This window comes from Pongo pygmaeus, chromosome 10 (genome assembly GCF_028885625.2).
Source record: "Pongo pygmaeus isolate AG05252 chromosome 10, NHGRI_mPonPyg2-v2.0_pri, whole genome shotgun sequence".
Lineage (NCBI taxonomy): Eukaryota > Metazoa > Chordata > Mammalia > Primates > Hominidae > Pongo > Pongo pygmaeus.
In genome coordinates, this window is record NC_072383.2 from 91,171,640 (window position 1) to 91,194,008 (window position 22,369).

Genomic DNA, 22,369 nt, shown 5'->3' on the forward strand with positions numbered 1-22,369 from the left:
ACCAGAAGTCTTTGCCACAACTTGATTTATGAAAAGTTAAGTTTTTAATATGATTTTTAAAAAAACTATTCAAGGACTATTTAATTTGAATAAAATACCTGATTTCTCCCCTATGCAAATATAGAAAAAATCTTTTCTCTAAACTTAAAGAATGAGAGGAGATAGAAATGAATCCTAAATGTTTTATCTACTACTTTAAATCTTCCAGGGGTAAAAACATATAAGAAAGAACTTCTAGAACAATATATATATATATATATAATCTAAATAGAACAAGCTGAAAAAATTTACTGGGTTTTCCTATGATTACTCTAAGCACTTGTCACATCTCCCTCTAAAAACGTTTTCCTCTGAAATCACTTAAATTTAACCCTTTTCTCTAATTTCTAAGGGATAGAGTAAAATAAGGAAGGAGATGCCTTATTCTAATACTTGGTTTCTCTTCTACTACTATTCCCTTCTTAGGGAAAACTAAAGAAAAGCTATTTGGCTTAAGGAGCTATTAAAACTAATATCAGAAAAGTTTGTAAATATGAAACACATGGAGAATATCGAAACATTTATAGACACTTTCTAAAACTTGAGAAATACGTAGTTTTAATGACTGTCAACCTAGGCTGCCATAATAAAATATCACAGACAGGCTGGCTTAAACAGCAGAAATTTATGTCTTACAGTCTGGAGGCTGAAAAGTCCCAGGCCAAGGTGATGACAAATTCAGCTCCTGATGAGCACTCTCTTCAAGACGAGGAGTGGGGGACAGGGCAGGGGTATCCGGTGTCTCAAAGAACACTAATGCTACTGGATCAGTGCACCAGCCTTATCACCTCATTTTACCCTAATTGCTTTCTTACTCCAAATGCAGCCACCCTAGGGGTTTAGGGCTTCAACATATGAAATTTGAGTGACACAATAGCATAATTCATAGCAGTGAGAAAATGCCTTTTCTCTGGTTATGTGTGCCTTTGCCAATAACCACCCAGAGGAATCTACAGGCAAAAATGCTGCAAGTTCAATCAGTTGACAGATTTACCCTTGGCTGAGTTGAAGCCACTACAAATAACATCTGAGTTATCTTAGATTCAAATGAGACGCATCATAAATTGAATGTCTTTAATGTTGGAAGCTTGGCCTCTCATCAGGTCTCTGCTTTAGGAAGAAATCAATTCAACATTGAGGCAGGCAGCTTTCTGACCTACATGATTGGAGCCCCTGTGGTGCCGTAATACTCACCCAGTTTTGTTTTCTAAGGAATTCATTGATTAGAAAAAAAAGAGAAAGAAAGAAAGAAAGAAGGAAGGAAGGAAGGAAGAGGAAGGGAAGGGAAGGAAGGAAGGAAAGAAAGAAGGAAGGAAGGAAGGAAAGAAAGAAAGAGAAAGAAAGAAGGAAGGAAGGAGGGGAAGGAAGGAGGGGAAGGAAGGAAGGAAGAAACGAAGGAAGGAAGGAGGGGAAGGAAGGAGGGGAAGGAAGGAAGGAAGAAACGAAGGAAGGAAGGAAGGAAAGAAAGAAAGAAAAAGAAAGAAAGAAAGAAAGAAAGAAAGAAAGAAAGAAAGAAAGAAAGAAAGAAAGAAAAAGAAGGAAGAAAGGAAGGAAGGAAGGGAAGGAAGGAAGGAAGAAAACAAAGAAAGAAAGGGAAAGAAAAACTCTTCTACTTAACACGTTCAAGTCCCCATTTCAGCTTCTCTTTTTTTCCTCAGAAAGCACAAGATTCCTAGATGTTTATCTGTTTCTCTTCAATGATTTCCTCTTAGTTACGAAAACTAAGCGCAACAAAAAGGTAAAATGCTGCTATTTCAAAGTACATTTCTAAACAAGTTTGCTAAATGAGTTTAGAAATATTTCTAAATAAATTGTGGTAAAAATATAAAATATTCTTAAGCTGAATCTTTTCCTCTAAAAAAATGAAGGCATTATAAACTATTGGCTTTTTTGGTCATAAAACTCTGAATTAAATAAATAAATAAATAAAACCAAAAAAATACAAGTTGCATTTCTCAAGGATGTCAAAAGAGGAATACATTTTTAGAACAACTTAATCTATATACTTGCAAGCTAAGTCCCAGAAGCCGCAGGACTTTGCCTGACCTGCCTAAGCAAAGGAACCCAAAATATCTTTGTCCATTTTGGCCTGTTCCTTTTCTGAATTGGCCACCACAACAAAAACAGCCAGAGGAGGGCCCCTCTAAACTGTCTACTGTCTTGTGTCGAGGTGGTATTCGACACTCATGCTGATTTGAAAGCTCACATTATTTCTGAGAAATAATGATTTGGGGGTGGAGGTGAGAGGGAGTCCTGATCTCTCAGTGTCTACCTATATAAAAAGTGTAGAAGCCAAACATGTATGTAGCTGGCATCACAGACTAAATGAGTCAACTAGGAGCTAGAGCTGCAAAATCTCTATAGGGAATAGGGATTTTTTTCACATTACTTAAGTATTATTTGTTACTATTATTGTTGTTGTTATCTTTACTACCCATTAAGCCACTGGTCTGCTGCTGGTCCCCAAAAGGCTTTCTGTCTAATTTACTATTTCACAATCTGTTTCCTGAATGGTGTGTTTGAGTGATATCAAGTAGGGAAGTTTCTCTAAGGCTCCCAGACACCTGCTCTAAGAGGTGGGAAAAGGAATGCAATGTCTTCAACAGTCAGAGGTATCTAATGTTGCTTTATTCCATTCATTTCTTTACCAAGTAACTAGCCTTACATAGATAAGATCATAAGACTAGCTATCTCACATCTTTTAATAAACTAAGCTTCTACATGGCATGTAGGTTGATTGAGCTAAATCTTTAAGCAATAAAATAGATACCCATTAATCAATCTATGAATAGCTAATCGGGAGGGAACGGGTGTATGAGAATATTAAGAGTCAGTTTTGGAATTTGCATGACCTCCCATTATAAGTTACTCAGACTAGCATGTCTGAACAAGCCAACTTCTGAAAAATCTCTACCTGCTTCAAAAAAACCTTGATGCTTGCAGAGCTGACCTTCACGTCAAATAATGGTACAAATCAGAGTATATTAATTAATGGCAGCCCATGTTGATCATATAATAAGCTGATATTCTGGTTTTATGCATCACAAGTTGATTCCTAAAGTAAGGAATTGTATCAGTTTACATGCTTCTTTGCTATTTTATGTACAATTTGTACCATGCAGGTCACAATTTTTAATTTTTACCCTCTTTTAAAAAATTCATCGTCTTATGTGTTCAAAACAATTTCAATTATTTATAAATTCTAGAGCATGGACTCTATTAAGAACTCAGTATTAGATCCCAGGCATACAGTTGGCCAAAGTGAGGCCCCCTTTCTCATTCATTGAACTCAATACTATAGAGAGATTAAGATACTAGGAATGAAGAACTTCCCATTGACGTGAGGGTGATTTAAATGTTTCCTAGTTATGGACATCAACCATTATTTATTCAGGTAATGAAACTTGGAGATCAGAAACACTTTGCTGCTGGACATGGGGGCTCACTCCTGTAATCCCAGCACTTCAGGAGGCTGAGGTGGGAGGATCACTTGAGCCCAGGGGTTCAAGACCAGCCTGGGCAACATAGTGAGATCCCATCTCTACAAAAAAATTAAAAAATTAGCAGGGCATGGTGGTATATGCCTGTAGTCCCAGCTACTTGAGAGGCTGAGATGGGAGGATCACTTGAATATAGGAGGTTGACACTGCAGTGAGCTGAGATCGCACCACTGTACTCCAGCCTGGGTGACAGAGTGAGACCCTGTCTCAAGAAAAAAAATTTTAAAAATAATAATAATAAAATAAACACTTTGCTATAAATCACTATGCTTTGGGGAAATGCTTTTCAAGATCCAGAAAGAGTAGTAAGATTTTAGGCAATAATAGATTTTAGGCCATTGTTTCTCAGAATCTATTTGTTTACAGATGCACTTTAGATAAGCGTGCCAATATTTATTTCCTGTTTATTGCATTATTTTTCTTGTTAATTTCAGAAACTTGGAGGCTCAGACCCTGGTTTAATGTGTCCTTCTCTTACTCCTGAGTTGCAAGCAGTAATAAAAGAGGGTGGTTCATGTACAGTACTCGATCAGCCTATTCCACTAGATAGATTGGCAGTCAAAAGTATTGAACCACTCCATGTGTCAGGTATGTGTCTATTTTCATTATTCAGCTCATCTGTTTGCCATCACAGAATTTTATATTGGCCTTTCTTGGTAGCAGGACATAAATGCAATTTAAGTCTTCATAAAAACAAGACTGTGTTCCTATGTGTCTATATATCTTTCACTCTGTGAATTAGTTATGGTGTCCAGTGCTTGAGTGATATCTCTGTGACCTTAGACAAGGCACTTCAGTTTTCTAAGCCTTTGCAAAATAGGGATAATAATATCTATTTCAGTGAGTTTCTGTGAAAATTAAATAACAAATGTGATGCATTCAATAAATGATAGTTGCTACTAGTATTATTATAGTATCATTAATACTATTGCTATTATTAAAACACTGAGAAACCATGACCAGACATGCAAGAGTAAGATATTTTATTACCCTCTATTAAAATAATTATGCCAGAAATATATTCATATATATACACACATATATATATGCATGTATCTACATGACACATGCATCAGAAATATATATCATTTTTAATCTTTTATTCAAGTATTTCTTGAGTATCTCCTGAGAGCCAGGAACTCAGCAGGCCCTGCAGGTACAAAGATGAATAAGAAACAGCCGTTGACCTTGGGGAGCTCTTAGAATAATGAAAGATCAGCAAATCCTCTGTCAGAAAAGCCCTGGGACTCTGAGTTACTCAAGGACATTTCAGTCTACTCAGGGGTTGAGTGGGCAGCAGTGGTCAGGAGGAAGCAGACACCACTCTGCCTTGGCTAGAGGCTCCTAGACCAGCTGAGGCCAGGCAGGTGGTCTTCCTGTCCCCATGGAGGGGCCGGAAAAGAGAAAGCGCTCACCATCCCTCTCAATTCCCATCCCAGCAGCCAAGCCCAGAGCTTCAGTGAAGAGCATAGGACTGAGTCATACATAATAGAGAAACCTTAAACAGTGAATGAATGAATATACAAACAACAGTAGCAAATACTTACATAGTTATGCTACATAACTAAGTTATATATTTAAATGCTGGCTGGGTGCAGTGGCTCATACCTATAATCCCAGTACTTTGGAAGGCCAATGTGGTAGGATTGCTTGAGGCCAGGAGTTTGAGATCAGCCTGAGCAACATAGTGAGACCCAGTCTCTTATTAAAAAAAGAAAAAATAGGCTGGGCGTGGTGGCTGACGCCTGTAATCCCAGCACCTTGGGAGGCCGAGTTGGGCAGATTACCTGAAGTTGAGAGCTCGAGACCAGCCTGACCAACATGGAGAAACCCTGTGTCTACTAAAAATACAAAATTAGCCAGGCGTAGTGGTGCACACCTGTGATCCCAGCTACTCTGGAGGCTGAGGCAAGAGAATCGCTTGAACCCGGGAGGCGGAGGTTGTGGTGAGCCGAGATAGAGCCATTGCACTTCAGCCTGGGCAACAAGAGTGAAACTCCATCTCAATAATAAAAAAAAAAATAGTGAGGTACAGCAGCACACACTTGTACTCCCAGCTACTCAGCAGGCTAAAGCTGGAAGATGGCTTGAACTCAGGAGTTCGAGGCTGCAGTGAGCTATGCTTGCCACTGCACTCCAGCCTGGGTGACAGAGTGAGACACTGTCTCTAAAAATAAAAATAAATAAATTGTAAAAATTTTAATGCCTTACATACATTAACCCATGAATTAATATAACCTCTCTCTCCAAGAGCAGAAGGGAAGCCTGTATCCAGAAAGATAGCCTCTGCCTCCTGTGTCCATACTTTCTATTTTCAGTAAGATTTGCTGAAAGGTAACAGGGCAGACCTTAAAGCCTCTTGTATTTAACTTGACTGGGACCAAAGTCTATGTAGGCCAAAATCTGCCAAGCCAGACAGCAGTTCAGGAGCCAGCCACAAAAGGGGTATGTCAAGGTTGCAAAACCTTTGCTTGGTGAGTGCGCTCACTCTCGGTGTGAGCTTCTTACCTGCCCAAGGGATGGCAGAGGAATGTAGATAAAGCCTCAGTAGGTGGTGGCTGGAAATCACTTCTTTTCTGTGATTTGTTTAGTTTACTTTTTCATGGGGAAAAATATCATAGTAGAGGGCATCCTGTGCTAGGAATTTATTCTCCTGCTACAGTGGCTATAGTTATAGATTATGATATAGTTATATAGTTATAGTTATAGTTATATAGTTATATAGTTATAGTTACACGCTATAGTTATAGATTATGATATAGTTATATAGTTATAGTTATAGTTATAGTTATATAGTTATAGTTACACGCTATAGTTATAGATTGTGGCCTGACACATAGACTTGAGTAAAGGAAGGTGCCAGAACACCCATGAGGAAGAGGAAGCAGCTCGGCTGAGGGTTCAGTGTAGTCACAACCCTGCCAGCTTTAAGACCTGAACTTTATGGGAAATCTAATGTCACCGGATTACCTTGAAAGATGCATGTTTTTTCTCCTCTTTTTTTTTAAATTAAAAGATCTTTTTAAAAACATTATGCTTCTGGGACCATGCGCGGTGGCTCACGCCTGTAATCCCAGTACTTTGGTAGGCTGAGGCGGGCCACTCACTTGAGGTCAGGAGTTCAAGACCAGCCTGGCCAACATGGTGAAAAAATACAAAAAAAAAAAAAGCCAGGCGTGGTGGCACACACCTGTAATTCCAGCTACTCGGGAGACAAAGGCAGGAGAATCACTTAAACCCAGAAGGCAGAGGTTGCAGTGAGCCAAGGTCGCATGACTGCACTCCAGCCTGGGTGATGGAGTGAGACTCTGCCTCAAAAAGCAAAAACAAAACAACTATGCTTCCACCTTTTTTATTTTCTGATTTGTAACTACCATCTCTTGTTCCTTTTAAAAATATTTTTCTCGTTCCTCGGGCCTATTAACTTGACTAATTAGATACAGTACATGGGCAGAGCAGCTATAGAGTAGGAAAGAGTAAATGAGGACAAGAGAGAGATTGAGCTCTGGAGTGACAGACCTAATTCCAAATCTTGGCTATATCATTTACAAGCTCTGTGACCTTGGAAAAATTAATTTGTTTCCGCATTTACAAGCAGGAATTAGCTGACCTATCTCATAGGGTTGCTATATAGAGAAAAAACATAGTATGGTGCCCAATACATAGAAAATGCTTTTAAAATTGTGTCAATTATTGTATTAGAATGTCAGTTAAAAAAAAAGAGCTATTCTTGCCTATATATTATACTCTCTCCGAATTGTATTTAACAGGCCTAGCTTAGCAGGTCCTTTTATTTATAAAGTCCCTTGTACCCATACTACATACCAAATGGAGCAAGGATGCCTGAAATAACCTGGAAGTACAATTATAGTTTTTGAGGAAAATGAATTCCAAAAACCAGCCAAGAACAATGACCTGATCTTTAAAGCCTCACTTGCTACAGGGAATTTATAAGGCAAAGAATTAGAGAGTAAAACACAGCCAGCTTTTTTTTTTTTTCCCCAGAAAGTCATTTTAATAGGTTTAAGTCCTCTCGCTGCAGAGAAGCTGGACAGAATTTTACAGCCTCTCCTTAACAGACTTTATTTTTTGTAGTAGAAGTTAGGAATTATGATGTGTAGATTGTTATGAGTATAATCTGTGATACTGGGGTAGTTCTTGCAGTTAAGAAAATAAGTATTGTATTCACCTGGATTCTGAAAGAAGCCCAACCCCCCCCCCCCAACCCCAGATAAGCCTGAGTTAAACTAACTTCAACAAATACAAATAGTGACAGCAGACAAGCATCAGCTTAATGATCAGCAAGAATATGTCACTTGCTCACTTTTTCTCTTCCCTGAAGTAATTGATATGGGCAGGAGACAGCCCTGGCCTGTTTTTGTTTGTTTGTTTCTAAACACTGACTATAGAAAGAATGTATAGGGTGGGCGCAGTGGCTCATGCCTATAATCCTAGCACTTTGGGATGCCGAGGTTGGGCGGATCACGAGGTTAGGGGTTCGAGACCAGCCTAGCCAATATAGTGAAACCCCGTCTCTACTAAAAACACAAAAAAATTAGCTGGGCGTGGTGGCGGGCGCCTGTAATCCCAGCTACTCAGGAGGCTAAAGCAGGAGAACCATGTGAACCTGGGAGGCAGAGGTACGGTGAGCCGAGATCCCGCCACTGCACTCCAGCCCGGGTGACAGTGCAAGACTTCGTCTCAAGAAAAAAAAAAAAAGAAAAAGAAAAAAGAATGTGTAAGTTTCAGGACTGTGTTGTATTAATAATTCAAAGAAGAGACTTTCATTTTAAGTGCTCCTGCTATATTAGAAAAAGAAATCTGCTCTCCCACTATCTTTTCTTTGAGACCAGCTAGGAAATGACAGAACAGGCTTTCTTTTGCAAACACAAGAAACCATGCCAACGTCTCTTTTTGTTTTGTTACATTTCACCCAGTTTGGTGGATGCTGGATTTTATTTGAGTGGTTTTTGGCTTTTCTTGCCCTGAAGTATTCAGGTGGTTTTGTATTTTTGCCACATCTTAATTTGTTTATAAACCTTGGTTGGATGTGACTTCCCTTTAAACACAAAAATAAATGTTTTTAAAGGAGTGGTGAGGAACAAAAAAGAAAATGTTATATTGTTTTGTATATTTTTATTATCTATATTTTCACACACAAAAAAAATCTACCTCATACGTTTAGCTTGTTCTATGAGCAGGGGCCCCATTACCTAAGCCATAGTTGCATTTCATCAAGTATCAGAAGTCATTAGCTAAGGAAGAAAGGGTTTTTATAGTAGAATAGGCTTTATTTGGACATAGTAGTGGGGTCTTGGCATTGAAATAAAATTAAAAAAAAAAATTATAAGCTACATAAACCTCCCACCCTCGTTAAAACAGAAACAAGCCAAATAGAAAACAAACCCTAGATTCTTGTACTAAGAAATTGTTTGGATTTCATATGAAATGATTTGGCTTTTTGTCTTTGTAATATCTTTTTCTAGTCTTTGGGCTGAGAAATGCTTTTCTTATACAACACGAAAACAGATATCGACAGTGTATAGCAGCATTCTTATTACAAGCCCAAACGGAAAACATCAAAGTATGTATTTCAATTTTATAGGTATTTGATTCTTCAGAGTTTACATAAGCTCCCCCCAAGCCTCTTAAATAACAGTGAATGGGAAGTTTTGTGTTTTTCTTCACCCACTTGGGAAGGGCAGATTTGGGAGGAGGGGAGGGGTACATCTAGTCCATACAATGCTCAAAAGCCTCAGTATTGACAATTTCCTCACACTTGCGGTGTTGAGGAACAATTTCCTCACGCTTGCAGAGTTCTCCTCCTGCAGAAGCTCAAGAACTGCCTACATTCTACAGTTTCTGTAGGAAATGGGGGAAGAATTGATTTGGATTGCATGATGAACTTTTAAGATGCTCCAATCAGTTTCCAAATTGCATACAATAGGATATTAGCTTAAGGAGGGCCTGGCGCAATAATGATCCCTGTCAAGTCAGCTTGTCAACTTTTGAAAAACTGCCATTGTTTTTACAGCTATGGAGTTGAAAGAGCAGCTGCCTGACTCTGGTTTCTCTGTCTTAGAAGTTTCTATTTTTGTATTTCTCCTGGTAGGCTTTCATCATAGCTACAGTGTGGCCAGACAACAAATGCAATATTCAATTTCCTGGGTCACTGCCCTCAGTCTCTTTCAAGTTATACTACAGGTTAAGAACTTGTTTCCACAGAGAATAAAATTCCAGCAATGCCACTTTCAAACTACATATATTCTCAGTGCTCATTTTTCTAATGAGTTATCATTAACTATTGTTTCTTGATTACTCATAACTGTTATCCAACATGCATACCATACTCATTTAGCCCATCTGCATTTTCCTGTAAGATTAGAAGTATTTATATTAGATGTAAGAAAGAAAATGGGAAACATATGCAAATGTTTCATTAGTCTTCAGTTTTAAAGAGCTGGTCAATAAATATAGCAGAAAATATTAGCCCAAATATGTGAGAAATTGTCAGCTTAACATTCTAATCTCTATTTATGTATTTTTTTCTTTTTTTCAACAGAAAACATGGATGGCACAAATAACAACTGCAATTTCTTGCTTTACCAAGAGTCAGGAAACCAAGAAAATATCTTTATTCACATTGCCCACAGAATCCTCTGAAATTTAGGGACCTAAAACAAGTGGCATGCCTTTTTAGAAAATTAGGGTTTAAGGTATTATTTCATTCAAACTTTTGTAACACTTAGCTAGTGATAAGCTACAAGGAAATTTGCATTTTAAAGAAGTTTCAGAATTTGAAAATTTGAGCTAGGAAAATCCTCAGTATAGAGGAATAATGACTGCAACAAATTTGAACTCTGAGGAATCTCTTGACAAATATATACTGACATCCAGATTACCTTCTAATGCTTCCGTCAGGTTTGTAAGAGGGGTGAGTGAAGAAAGGTGCTAATTTGTAAAGGGTGAATGATCAGATAAATGGAGTATCAGAAGGAAAACAATGTCCACTGCTTATGTCCAATATGAACTCCAGCATCTTACTCTGTATCTATAAAATAATGAAACCAATTTTCCTTCATGGCTTGTCAATCAGTCTTAACCGCTTTATAGTCCTACCTCAAACATAATGATAAATGTTTAGATACAAAGCTTGATTGTTCTTTTAATATACAAAGCAATAAATAAGGACTACATTTAAGTAGCAGTTTTAAAATTCCTATTCTCAAACTCATCTCAGGTATATAGTACTCTAACGTGGAAGTAGAAAATCCCAAAGACTAAATTCCATTACTTTAAGATAGGAAGAAAAAAAAAAAAATCTGGCTTTCACCAGTTAACGCTTTTGCATGGCTTTTCTTGGCCTGTTGTGAAGTGTACAGATTTTCATAGACATAGTAAGGTATCTGTCTCTTAACTTTATTTTTTGAAGAATGATGGTGTTTGCCATAAAAATACTTTCTGGTTTTGATTGGTGTGTGTGTGTGTGTGTTAGCACAGTACAGTCACTTAATTTTATTTGGCAGGACTTCAAATTTCTTCAGAATTTTTATCATGAAAGGCAGTTCGAATAATTATTATATTACCATGGCAGGATATATACTATTAACTACATTCAAGGAACTAGTTCTTAGGGTCAGATTATTGCATCAAATGGAAGTCCACAAACTTCCATTTCAGGCTCGTACCTTTTGCAATTTGCAAAGTGAAAGTAGTAAATTTATCAAATTTGGCTGCAAGACAACTGAAGCCTTAGCTGATTTTGTTAAGCTGAAGAATGGGATAGAGAGGATAATGTTTGGGCAAGTCATGTGCACAGTAATTCCTTGAGGAAGGTGAAATTTCACCATGCAAACAAAGCAGTAAAGACAAGTGCAGCAGAAAGGCTTTTGTACAAGGCAAGCACTATTAGAATGGAGACTAATAATCTCTTTATAATAATGTCAGAAATTTAATAGAAGAAAAAAAAAAGGAAAATCTGGACGACAGTAACTATTGTTAATAGCTAAGAATAAATGAGGTGGTGGGGGAGGCAAAGGGGAGAATAGACGTCAAGCTTCAAGCGAATTCCTAGAGATGGCATCTGGATGGGACTGAAAGCAGTTATGTCTAGGAGAATACAATATAGATTACGCAAGAGAAGATTTTATAAAGAAATTTCTGGTTAAAAAAATTTTTTTAACTAACAATCATCTTGCAAATGTTTCGATATAAACCAACCTCAGAGGTGAGCAGTGGACTAGGATGAGGTGACCTCTCAAATTCCTTTAGTCCCATGAATCCAGCAACCACAGACTTACATGTATAAAGGTAGTTTTCTCCCTCTGAATCTCATTAAAGGGAGAGACAGACTGACTAAATTAACAAAATATGTAAAACAGCTCAAGAATATGCTGCACATAAACTGGAATTCTATAAAGCTCACAAAGTAACATGTCTAATATACAATATATTAGATGCTTGAGGATATGCACATTTAAACTCTTTGGAGGGTTTAGAATGAAGCACATTCAAATGAAGGGATCGTGGGGGTCGGAACAAAAACCATTCTAAAACCGTGGCTCCCAGGAAGAAAAAACAGCAAAAAACAATGGCACATTGGGCCTTCCAAAAAGTATCTTTGGGGAGGGGAGGGAGAAAAATAAATAAATAAATAAAATAAAATAAATAAATAAATAAATGTTTTAAGTATCTTTAAAAGGTCATCTGGGTATTAAACGCAGACACACAATGAAATAAGGGGTTAATTACATATTTTTTATATTTGTTTTTAGTTTTGTTAATTCTTTACAATATTAAATGGAATGTCTAAAGCAAAACGGCATTAATAATTTCTCTTGAGATCAGGAATTTAATTACTATTCTAAATCGAACAACATTAAAACACCACTGTCTATATCCAAGTGCAAAGTCCTAATATTCTGTAAATAAATGCAAAACGGTTAATACAGTGTTCTCTCTTTTGTTAGACAAAACAATTTATAGTCACAGAATACAACTAGTTTAGAAAGAAATGTTTTTAATATAATATTTAAACATATTTAAAAAAAGCAACAATTCAATAAGGATCCTTCCATTGTTCTTTATACAGATTTAAATGCTGTCATGTACTTTATCAGTTACATTTATAATTAATAACCTTCCAATCACTGAGTTTAGAAATTGCAGTATTTACTGAGCTAACCTTTCTCACAAAATAAGGCACAACTACATGATCACAAGTAGTAAACACAATACAAATAATGAACCCAAAAACTAAATGAGAAAATGTTCATGCAAAAGTATCTACAGAAGTTATGAATATATGATCCAGTTCAAGGAATTACAGAATGTCATATACACAACTGCATTGTGTTACAATAAATTTATTAGTTCTACACAGAAAGAACTTAGTGACTTCTATTTTATACAATTTTACATAAATTTAGTAAGTTTATGCACAATATTCACATCTGCAACAATAACAAATTGATCATTAAAATTCAGGCTAAGGGCAATTAAGACACAATAATGTGTGGCACATTATAATTACAGAATACCATTCATCAAGCTCATGTCTAGGAATACTATAATGGTGGCACATTTAAATCTTATGGATCAAATCATCCACGGTTTTATAGCCAAAGTGCATTTTTTTAAAAAAACTCCTATAGTCAAACAGGTCATGAATATCAAAATATATGATCATAATTTGCTCTCTACTTAAAAGCTAAACATTTTTATGCAAATGTAAGGTTAAAAAAAAGTGGCTTTAAAGTTCTCAAAACTATATAAAATAATCATAAAGACTTTTTAAGAGAGATGGGAAAATAACAAATTTGGCAGTTACTATTTAACATTACTGTCAGGAAACTATTAAAGTAGGTAATTCCACATTAAGAGGTAGTTGAACAAAATGTTATTTATACACTGCGTTGAGGTTTTTGTGTTTGTTTCCCTCATTTTTTCTTCAGAGGAACAAATCCTATACCAGCAGCTTTGTCTTCTTTCTATTAAAAAAAAAGTCTGTAGGTATAGTTTATTGTACACTAACCCAGCAAGACTTAATTTTAACTCACATTCTGTGCCGGGGTTTGGAATTTACTAACATTATGTCAATGTGCTTTTCATTAAAGCCAAGAGCTGTACATGCCAGCTTTAACTCACTGACAAAATAATAGTACCGGCAAACATGTAAAATGTACAGCCAATAAGGACTTCAAAGATGACTTTTTAATTAAAAGGAAAAAAAATTTAAATTTTTATTTCCAAAACACATTAAATTGGGGAGAGTTAGTAGCAAAAACTGTTGGGTTTCATTTATATTATCAGTATAGTAGCCTATGGTAGGTAAATTACTCGGGACTTATAAAAATGAGAAAATCATTCAAACACCTATATATGGTTACTTGTCTTAAAATTTTTTTGTGAATATGTTGGGGGTAAAGGGGAGACAGACAGAAGGCCTGGAGGGTGTCCAATTAGGAGACAAAGTGAACAAATATTCAAACCCAGATTTCTCATGGAATTTTATTATCTCAAAAAAAAAAAAAAAAAAAAAACCACAGTGGTGCTGTGAACATCTGTGTTTTTCCAGCACACTTATTATTTATATGTAAAAGGATAGAATTAAAACTATTTGGAAGGATTTATAAGTATATAAAAATGCATAAATAGTTCAGTTCATATTATCCAACTATTATTTTTAATAAAGAGCCACTGTATTTCTTCATTACATATGCTCAAGGATATATGTTTATCCAAGTCCAGGGACTTAATCAATGTTCTTAATAGCTAATGACAACAGGGTTTACTTAAATTTTTTTTAAATAATTAAACGAATATGTAGTGATCTCTTTAGTTTACATACACTGTAGGTATAGCATAAATATAATTTCATTTCAGAATATTTGAAAGCAAATGTATATTATAAACTATTTATTATAAATGAAATATTAACTACTGTTATAAAATGATTGCACTGAATGAATGTATAACTACATTTCTTCTCTAGAAAGATTAATAAACCAATATTAACAACTTCTCTCTTGAGATGTTTTACAATTTTCCAAATTAATAAGACTATGCTAAATTAAAGTTCGATTCCATTGTTCAGCATACAAATAAGCTAATTCTTAATTATCCTTAAGGTGCTTAGCCATGCTGTTTCAGTTTTTATTGTAACTGGGATTCCTAAATATATTTGTTTTTGGTGATACTGTATTTCCAGGTGTTAGTTACTTAAAGGGAATTTCACAACATTGTTTTTGCAAAGTTAAAATTAAAACTGGGAACAGTTGATATGGAACACCAAATTCAGAACCATTTTAACTTTAAGTCAATTTTACAACTTTTACAAATTCTTCCCAATAGGGTAAGAAATAGAAAGTAAAATATTTAATGTCTTCTTACCATTTTATATTTTGTTTTCACTGATAAGACCACAGCAATATTAGTTACTAGCTTTAAGATGCAAAATTATAAAACAAATACATGAAGCTGACCTATGCTTGAAAACGTTAAACCAAATAAAGGAAAAAATCAGATCTATGTAAAAAGCAAACTCAGGTTCCTGAAGATGCTAGAGAGACAAAATAAGGGTATGATATGAAGGCTGATCTCAAAAGACTTCCCACTTACAAGAAACCGAGAATAAGAACATTATACAATGTTTATTATTCATCCTCCAACTGACAGCGAGGGTAAGAAGCTTTCTAAGATTCTAAATGGACAATATGTGGGAGTTTAAGAAAGAGACAGAAAAAGACAAAAAGAAAAATTAACCCTATTCTTTGAAATACAACCCCAGATAACCATAAGTAAGCAAATTGATTTTACAGAGGTTTTTATAAAATCCACCCAAGAAAATTTAATTAATACTGTTAAAACAAAAACCATTTTTGAATTCATATTACTACATATTTTAAGATAAACTGTATTTAGAACACCCAAGTAGTAAATTCATAACATAACAATGCAACTGAACCATGAACCTACATATAAGAGAAAAAGGTAGAGGAAAGTGTTACAGTTCTGTGCATAACTTCACGAAGAGAATATTTAATATAATTAATGTGCTATTGTGCAACAAAAACAGCAACAAGTGATAGTATCATCCATGTACATTTTTGTACTTTAAATTTAGGAGAAAGAAGTAAGCTATGGAATTGCATTCTTCATTTGTGAATAATGAAATTATATTAAAAAAATACATTGCTATTTTCTGTCCAAAGTTTATTTACATTTCATTGGCTAATTCTAAACTCGGCATGAAAGCTATTCCAGGGGCTAAATGGGAAAAAAGTAATGAAAGATGATAAGCCCAAGTCTCACAAAAATAGAAGAGTTTTACTTGATATCCATAACATTCCAAAATATACTAATTCCTATTTGGTCTAGTATTGCAACCAGTGTCCAAACCAAATAGTAGTCCAAGACCTCTGTTAAGTACATTTATTAAAAATCTAATGTTAGTGTAATATTACTCTGAAGTTGTGATAACCCATTATCCTTGCAAGTCATTGAAACATGCATCACAGACACGAACAGGCTTCTTGGAGGAAGGAGTTAAGGCATTTTTGGCTGAACATTCAGCACAGAAGATATTTCCACACTGTCGGCAGTGATGCTGTAAATGACAAAAATTAAACAATTTCAAGAATAAAAACTATACCAAAAGTATTATGAGACTACATGAATACCACCAAATACATTGTGAAGGTACATTAGCTTTCAAGTCATTGGTATATTATTTAATGATATGTTTCAATATGTTAACTTAATCTCTGTTATAATTAAATTGAATGCTTCCTATTTATCAAACGCTATGCTACACATTTTACGTAGAATTTATTATGGAACTCTCAAAAGAACCAGAGGAGGCATTTAAAAAGTTTTTATAAAGTATCTCTATCAGATGAAAAACTATTCCTATTTGCCAAATGTTTCAGGCACTAATGTCTCCAAAAGAAATATAAACTTCAGTCATAACACAATGGTAGTATTTAGAATATATTTTTAAAATACCTCTGCTTGTTCTTCCTTTAAAGAACCCAATGATTACTAAAACATGAGTTTAATATTGGTGCACTGATTCAGAAAATGATTGTCCCAGACAGTAACTAAGTTGGAAGACAAGGACTGAATTTAAAAGTAAAATTCAAACACATATGCTAACCAGAAGCTAGACTGCGTGAAGTTATTCTATGTTGTTGTTAAAGTTTACTGATAAACAGAAAATTATTCTGTCAAATGAAGGACTATTGTGATGGTTAAAACATTAATTATCAGTGACAAATGAAATCCAGAAACATAGTTATATGAACAAAATTATTTACCCGTCTCACTGTTACTGAAAAGCCTTTCCCACAGGCCATACAGTTTTGTACTTCATTGTCTTCGGCCCACTTTCTATTCAACGCTTGTGTATGTTTGATCTGTTTTTTAAAAAAGTATTGATATATTATAGTATTCAACATTTTAAAGAATGCTAGATTATTTCTAACTTGCTGCCAGAGTTCTATAAAATTTGGACTATATGACCCATGAAATAAAATTTAAAAAATCAGAAATACACTGGTCAGCTTCTATTGTCAAAAGTAGCTATATTCATAAATCTGAATGACAAAATAAAATTAATTGAATTTTATTCCTGAAATATCTTGCTAACCTTTGCTGATTTCCAATCCATTCTAAACATAATGATGAATCTTTCCTGGTGACTCTGAGAATATACTCAGATCGCTTCTTTAACACATACTGACTCATATATTCTTTGGTATTCTTGAATTTTGTAGTTCTTTCCATATACTAACAGTTAATGAATGACATGGCTTTCTAATGAATCTCTGAGGTCTCTGAAACAAGTTCTTTACTTTTATATTTAATTATCCATAAAACCTACAATACTGCTAAACAGACAGTAGCTATTTGAAAGTATTTATAAAACATGAGATTTTTTAAAAGTTAAAAATATGCTTTTCACTAATAAGCCAATTCTAGACTAAAAAACTGTTTCATATCCATAGGTGACTGACCTGAAGTGACTGGTTTTCTCTGCCCAGCTCCTGCACTGCTGCAGTTGTATTATCCAGCTTTCTTTGCAGTTCTAATACTTTGGTTTGAAGCTTTTCTATTTCACCTTCTCCTTTAAGACATCTGGAATAGATTGCAAAGAGGTAATTAATTTTTTAGAAAATCATTCAAAGACCCTTCTAGGGTATAGATAATGGACTACTTTAGTAATTTAAAATATATAATACATTAATTTTGACTATCTGATTGTTTTACAGGTTAATTTTTAAATGGCTACTTAAATACCTACAGACGCTTATGCACTTTTCTCAAGATTCTTCTATTTTTAAAAACTATGGAATATGACAATCTTTTTATCACTTACAATGGAAATAAACTAATTTTACTAGATATCAATCACCTTTCCAGTAGTGCTCTCCTTTCATCTTGATTATTCTGAACCGTTGCTTCTAATACTGCAATTTCACCCCGTAAGTCATCCGTTTGTTTCTCGAGCTCACTAACTCTCCGTTGACTAGATTGCCACTCCTTCTTCACAGTGCCTAAGTTTTCATTTAATGCTGTAATCTGCATGGTAAGTTTAGCCTCATTTTCTTCATGCTTCTTCATTCCTACTTCCTTTTCTTTTATTTCGGAATGCTGAAAAAAAGGAAAAGTTGGGGGGAAATCTATTACAAAAGTAGTGCAAAATAAATGTAAGTGATTTATTAAATTTAAAATATTGGCAATATAAATACTATTGCTTCTTCGGGAATGGAGGCAGGAGAACATATTTCATTACACATTAATAAAACTGATTCCACAAGCATCTGTGTAATATGAATTGGCTCAAAGGTCAAAATGCTGAAATGATGGATAGTGACCATCATGATAGTGAGCTAAAGTGACACAATGTGAGATCTTTCTTCTTCTCCACCAGAGCAGGAAAGACACATATGGTTAGGGATAGCAAGGTGCCATAGAGACAAAGCTGAAATTTCCTTATTCGTCCCAATTCCATATGCTTTCTTTTCTCTATCAGTCTGCCAAAAACCATTATGAAACCTTCAAATGACTATTTGAAGTTAAAATTGAAACTCTTCAACTAAAACATTCAATGGCCAAGTTATCTGGGCATATTTGGACTTAATTCAACAGAGGAAAGCCAGATGCTTCCCATTTGGCATGTGCAACTTAGGAAAGGAAAAGCAGACTTTGTTCATCATAATTTCAAACTCAAGTTTCCGCTCCCCCTTATCAACATTCGCTTTGACCCAACAAATGGGTTTAACATGACTAGAATTCACACCATTTACCAGAGCTACGTAGTTGTGGGGTTGTTTAGCTTCTGACACTTTAAAAAAAAAAAAGTTTTTAAATTTTATTTCATTTCAATGTTCACTTATAAAAACAGAAATATAGTTACAGGGTAAAATATTTCCAACCACATGTCAGCCATGTAAATAAATCAGATCTCCTTTCTTAATCAAAAACTAAAATGTTAGGAAAGCATTTCAATCAGATCTTATAAGTAGAACAGTCCTCTCACTGGATTGATTTAAAGCTCTACTGCAAAACACATTTCCCCCAATTAACTCACTGACCAACTTAGCTTCTTTCTCAATAAATTCTTTCTTCAGCTCCTCTTCTTCCTTTTTCACCTGGTCTTTTAGTATCTGCTGATTTCTCTTCTCCTGTTCAACAGCTGCTTTCAAGGAGTCCACTTTTCCTTGAAGTTCTAATTTCTGCTGAATTAGAAGCTGTTTAGCATCCTTAAGATTTGTTATCTCCTGTTGAAAAAGTAGGGCCAAAAATAAATCATCCTTAATAGTAAATATTTCAAAATGTGGCTAAAATTTATGCAATTTATCACAATAGATCAAATATAGGTTTTAACCACTTATGAAATTCTTAAAGTTCAGTATTTTAAAGAATTGGTTAAAAAGATACAAGATTATAATATGTCCAGCTCAACAATCATTTAAATCCAGGTGACAAAAATGTATACGTTTTGATTATGTGGAGGAAAAAAACAAACTGTACTCTCTATTTTCCCTTTCCTCACTTAACATTTACTGGTCATCATTTAGTTACCACACACTGAGTTAGGTTCTGGGGATATAACATAAAGATGAATTATACACATTCCCTGATTTAAGGAAGTCACATTCTAGAGGACAGAGGAACATAAAGAGATAATTAATTATAAACCAAAATGATAACTATGCTTACAGACATAAAGGACATTATGAGTGCTCTCAAGAAAGAATCTAACCTTTTTTTAAGAAATTAGTATTTTACAAAGCAAATAACAGACAATTAGTTTTCTTCAATGGGTACCCTATCTATGCTTATAACAGGTAAAATGTTAAAAATAACAGATTATGAAAGGACTTTAGGAAGAAAAATAATTGAATAAACAATCCCTTTAAATCTTACTTCTAAACTCTTTCATATTTTTAAATTTACTACCTGTGAGCATAATTTTCTAAATCAATACATCTCTTGATTATAATTTCAATGAGATCCAAACTCTTAGGGTTACTTTGCTTCATTGGGTAATGTGAAAACAAATGTAGCAATTTCAATATGTGTACGGGTATTATGCAATACAAAAGCACTCTGGCAAGAGTATTTGTCAGAAACAACAGAACAATTTGCCTAGCACATAGCAAGTTCTCAATAAATAAATAAACATGTATGTGTATATATATTTCTTTAAAGAGCAACATAACACAGAGGGCAGGAAAAATGATTATCTTAACATACCTTTATGCTTTCTAGTTTGTGGGACTTGAGTTCTTCGTTTAGTTTAGTGATTTCTTTTTCTTGTCTACATTTAATTTCTTCTATCTCTGCCAATTTAGACTTTTCATTTACTAGTTCTTTTTCTTTCAGTGACTGTAGAAAAATGATATATTTTAAAATAATTTTAAAGCAAGTACTTAAATGAAAATGGGTGTAATAAAAATGACTGCTACTACTGATGACACTGGCTCTGCCCCTTTCTACCTAACTTGGGCAAATTACTTACCCTCTCTTGGTTCTTGGCTGTTTACTTATTTATACAGTGTGAACAATAAGAAGAAGATAATTGTAAAGATTAAATAGTTATAGTTAATATTGTGAGATAAATTGTACCTGGTCAGAGTAATGATACTGCAAAACTACCATTCTTACTCTTATAACTCCTATTTTATTACTATCACTATCTTTATATAAGGTATCTAGTTAGGATATTATCTCAGTTAATCTCTAGTATATGTAGATTTTTAAATCTCCATTTTCTAGGTGAAGAAACAAAGGTTTAAGAGACATAAAATTATCTATCAGAGGTAGAGCCAAAACCAAAGCAAGTCTGTATGATCTAAAGCTCTCACAACTAAACTCCTATAAACAACAGTTTTTCTTTTTGAAACAGGGTCTCATTCTATCACCCAGGCTGGAGTGCAGTGGTATGATCATGGCTCACTCACTGCAGCCTTGACCTCCCAGGCTCAAGCTATCCTCCCACCTCGGTCTCCCGAATAGGTGGGACTACAGGTGTGCACCACCATGCCCAGCTAAATTTTTTTTTTTAATAGAGACAAGGTCTCACTATGTTGCCCAGGCTGATCTTGAACTCCTGGGCTCAAGCAATCCTTCCTCCTTGGCCTCTGGGAGTGCTGAGATAACAGGCATGAGCCATCAAACCTGGCCTTATGAACAATAGTTCTGTCAGAATTCTCTAAACTTGAAGCACAAATCATGAATTTCATTCCAGCTTCACCATCACCACACCCACAAAACATTTTTAAATTAAATTTCAGGAACTGAACCACTTAGAATTTACCAAGAATTTCAGGGAATATACACTGCAGAGTAATATCCTGTCAGCTAATAGGAATATATGATTTCAACTATAAAACAAAAAATAAACTCTTTCCTAGGATCTGAATTTTTCTTTCATATAGAATTTAAAGTGATTTTTAAAATGTACTGGTCATATATTAATAAACCAATGCTTTCAACTTTGAAACTTAACAAACTCCTTAGATAATCTGGTTCTTAATTTTAAGAATTCTTAACATGCTTAAGAATTATTTCCAGATCTTTTCTTATCTCATTCACACATCTAAAGGATAATACGTTATATGAGAAATAGTTGAGGAACTATATTATCTTTTCTGCAATAACCAAGGGTCTATGGTGTGAAAAATTGACTTGTTTGTAAAACTAAAAAAGAGCAGTAAGAAAAAAGGGTAGAAATAGCAAGGAGGCCATTAAGAAGTACTTTCTAGCATTAAAATCCCAATGATCAAAAGTGTCAGAAACTAGAGGTCCCTCTGAGAGAGCTGTTGAAAATAAGGATGATGCCTGTACTGAATAAGAGGTTTGACTGGATGATCTCTAAGACAATTGTAACTCTAAGATTGTAGATTTAGATCAGAAACATGCAATACCTTTTCTTTCTGAATGTCTTGTAGCGCTTTATATCGCTCCTGCAATTCCTGTTCTTTCTTTGCTGAATCCTGCTCCAATGTAGCCTTGGCAGTCTTCAGTTCTTGAATCAATTTATTTTGATTTCCAATTTGATTTCTGTTTGAAATCAAGTCCTCCTGTGCTAGAGAAAGCTTCTCTTCTACAGACTTACAAAAACAATTTTCCCAAATTATTATATGCCATGTTTTTAGTAAATTCAACAGAAACATAGTTAATATAAACATTGTAGAAAGCAATAAACTATAAAAAGATAGCATACTATACCCTTCAGTAAGACCAGGTAAAAGAGAAAGAATTCTAAAATATTAACACTCTCTTGCTTATAGAAAACATTTATAATATAAAATATTTAGCAA

The 22,369-nt window shown here is 34.7% G+C and overlaps 2 protein-coding genes across 4 annotated transcripts in view; one reads left to right on the forward strand and one right to left on the reverse strand.

The window, feature by feature from the left end:
- PLEKHG7 (pleckstrin homology and RhoGEF domain containing G7) overlaps positions 1-10,610 on the forward strand; it is a 67,298-nt gene extending 56,688 nt beyond the window's left edge. For both annotated transcript variants that reach the window (XM_054442992.2, XM_063646567.1), the window contains 4 exons: positions 1,698-1,777; positions 3,974-4,127; positions 9,026-9,123; positions 10,102-10,610. In XM_054442992.2, coding sequence (XP_054298967.1) covers positions 1,698-1,777; positions 3,974-4,127; positions 9,026-9,123; positions 10,102-10,209 — 440 coding nt within the window. In that variant the 3' untranslated portion in view covers positions 10,210-10,610. The remainder of the gene's footprint in view (positions 1-1,697; positions 1,778-3,973; positions 4,128-9,025; positions 9,124-10,101) is intronic.
- Positions 10,611-12,541: 1,931 nt separating this feature from the next.
- EEA1 (early endosome antigen 1) overlaps positions 12,542-22,369 on the reverse strand; it is a 156,567-nt gene continuing 146,739 nt past the window's right edge. For both annotated transcript variants that reach the window (XM_063646566.1, XM_054442991.2), the window contains 7 exons: positions 21,974-22,159; positions 20,301-20,432; positions 19,136-19,321; positions 17,953-18,191; positions 17,555-17,675; positions 16,856-16,954; positions 12,542-16,146 (listed from right to left, as the gene is read on the reverse strand). In XM_063646566.1, the coding sequence (XP_063502636.1) occupies positions 16,024-16,146; positions 16,856-16,954; positions 17,555-17,675; positions 17,953-18,191; positions 19,136-19,321; positions 20,301-20,432; positions 21,974-22,159 (1,086 nt within the window). In that variant the 3' untranslated portion in view covers positions 12,542-16,023. The remainder of the gene's footprint in view (positions 16,147-16,855; positions 16,955-17,554; positions 17,676-17,952; positions 18,192-19,135; positions 19,322-20,300; positions 20,433-21,973; positions 22,160-22,369) is intronic.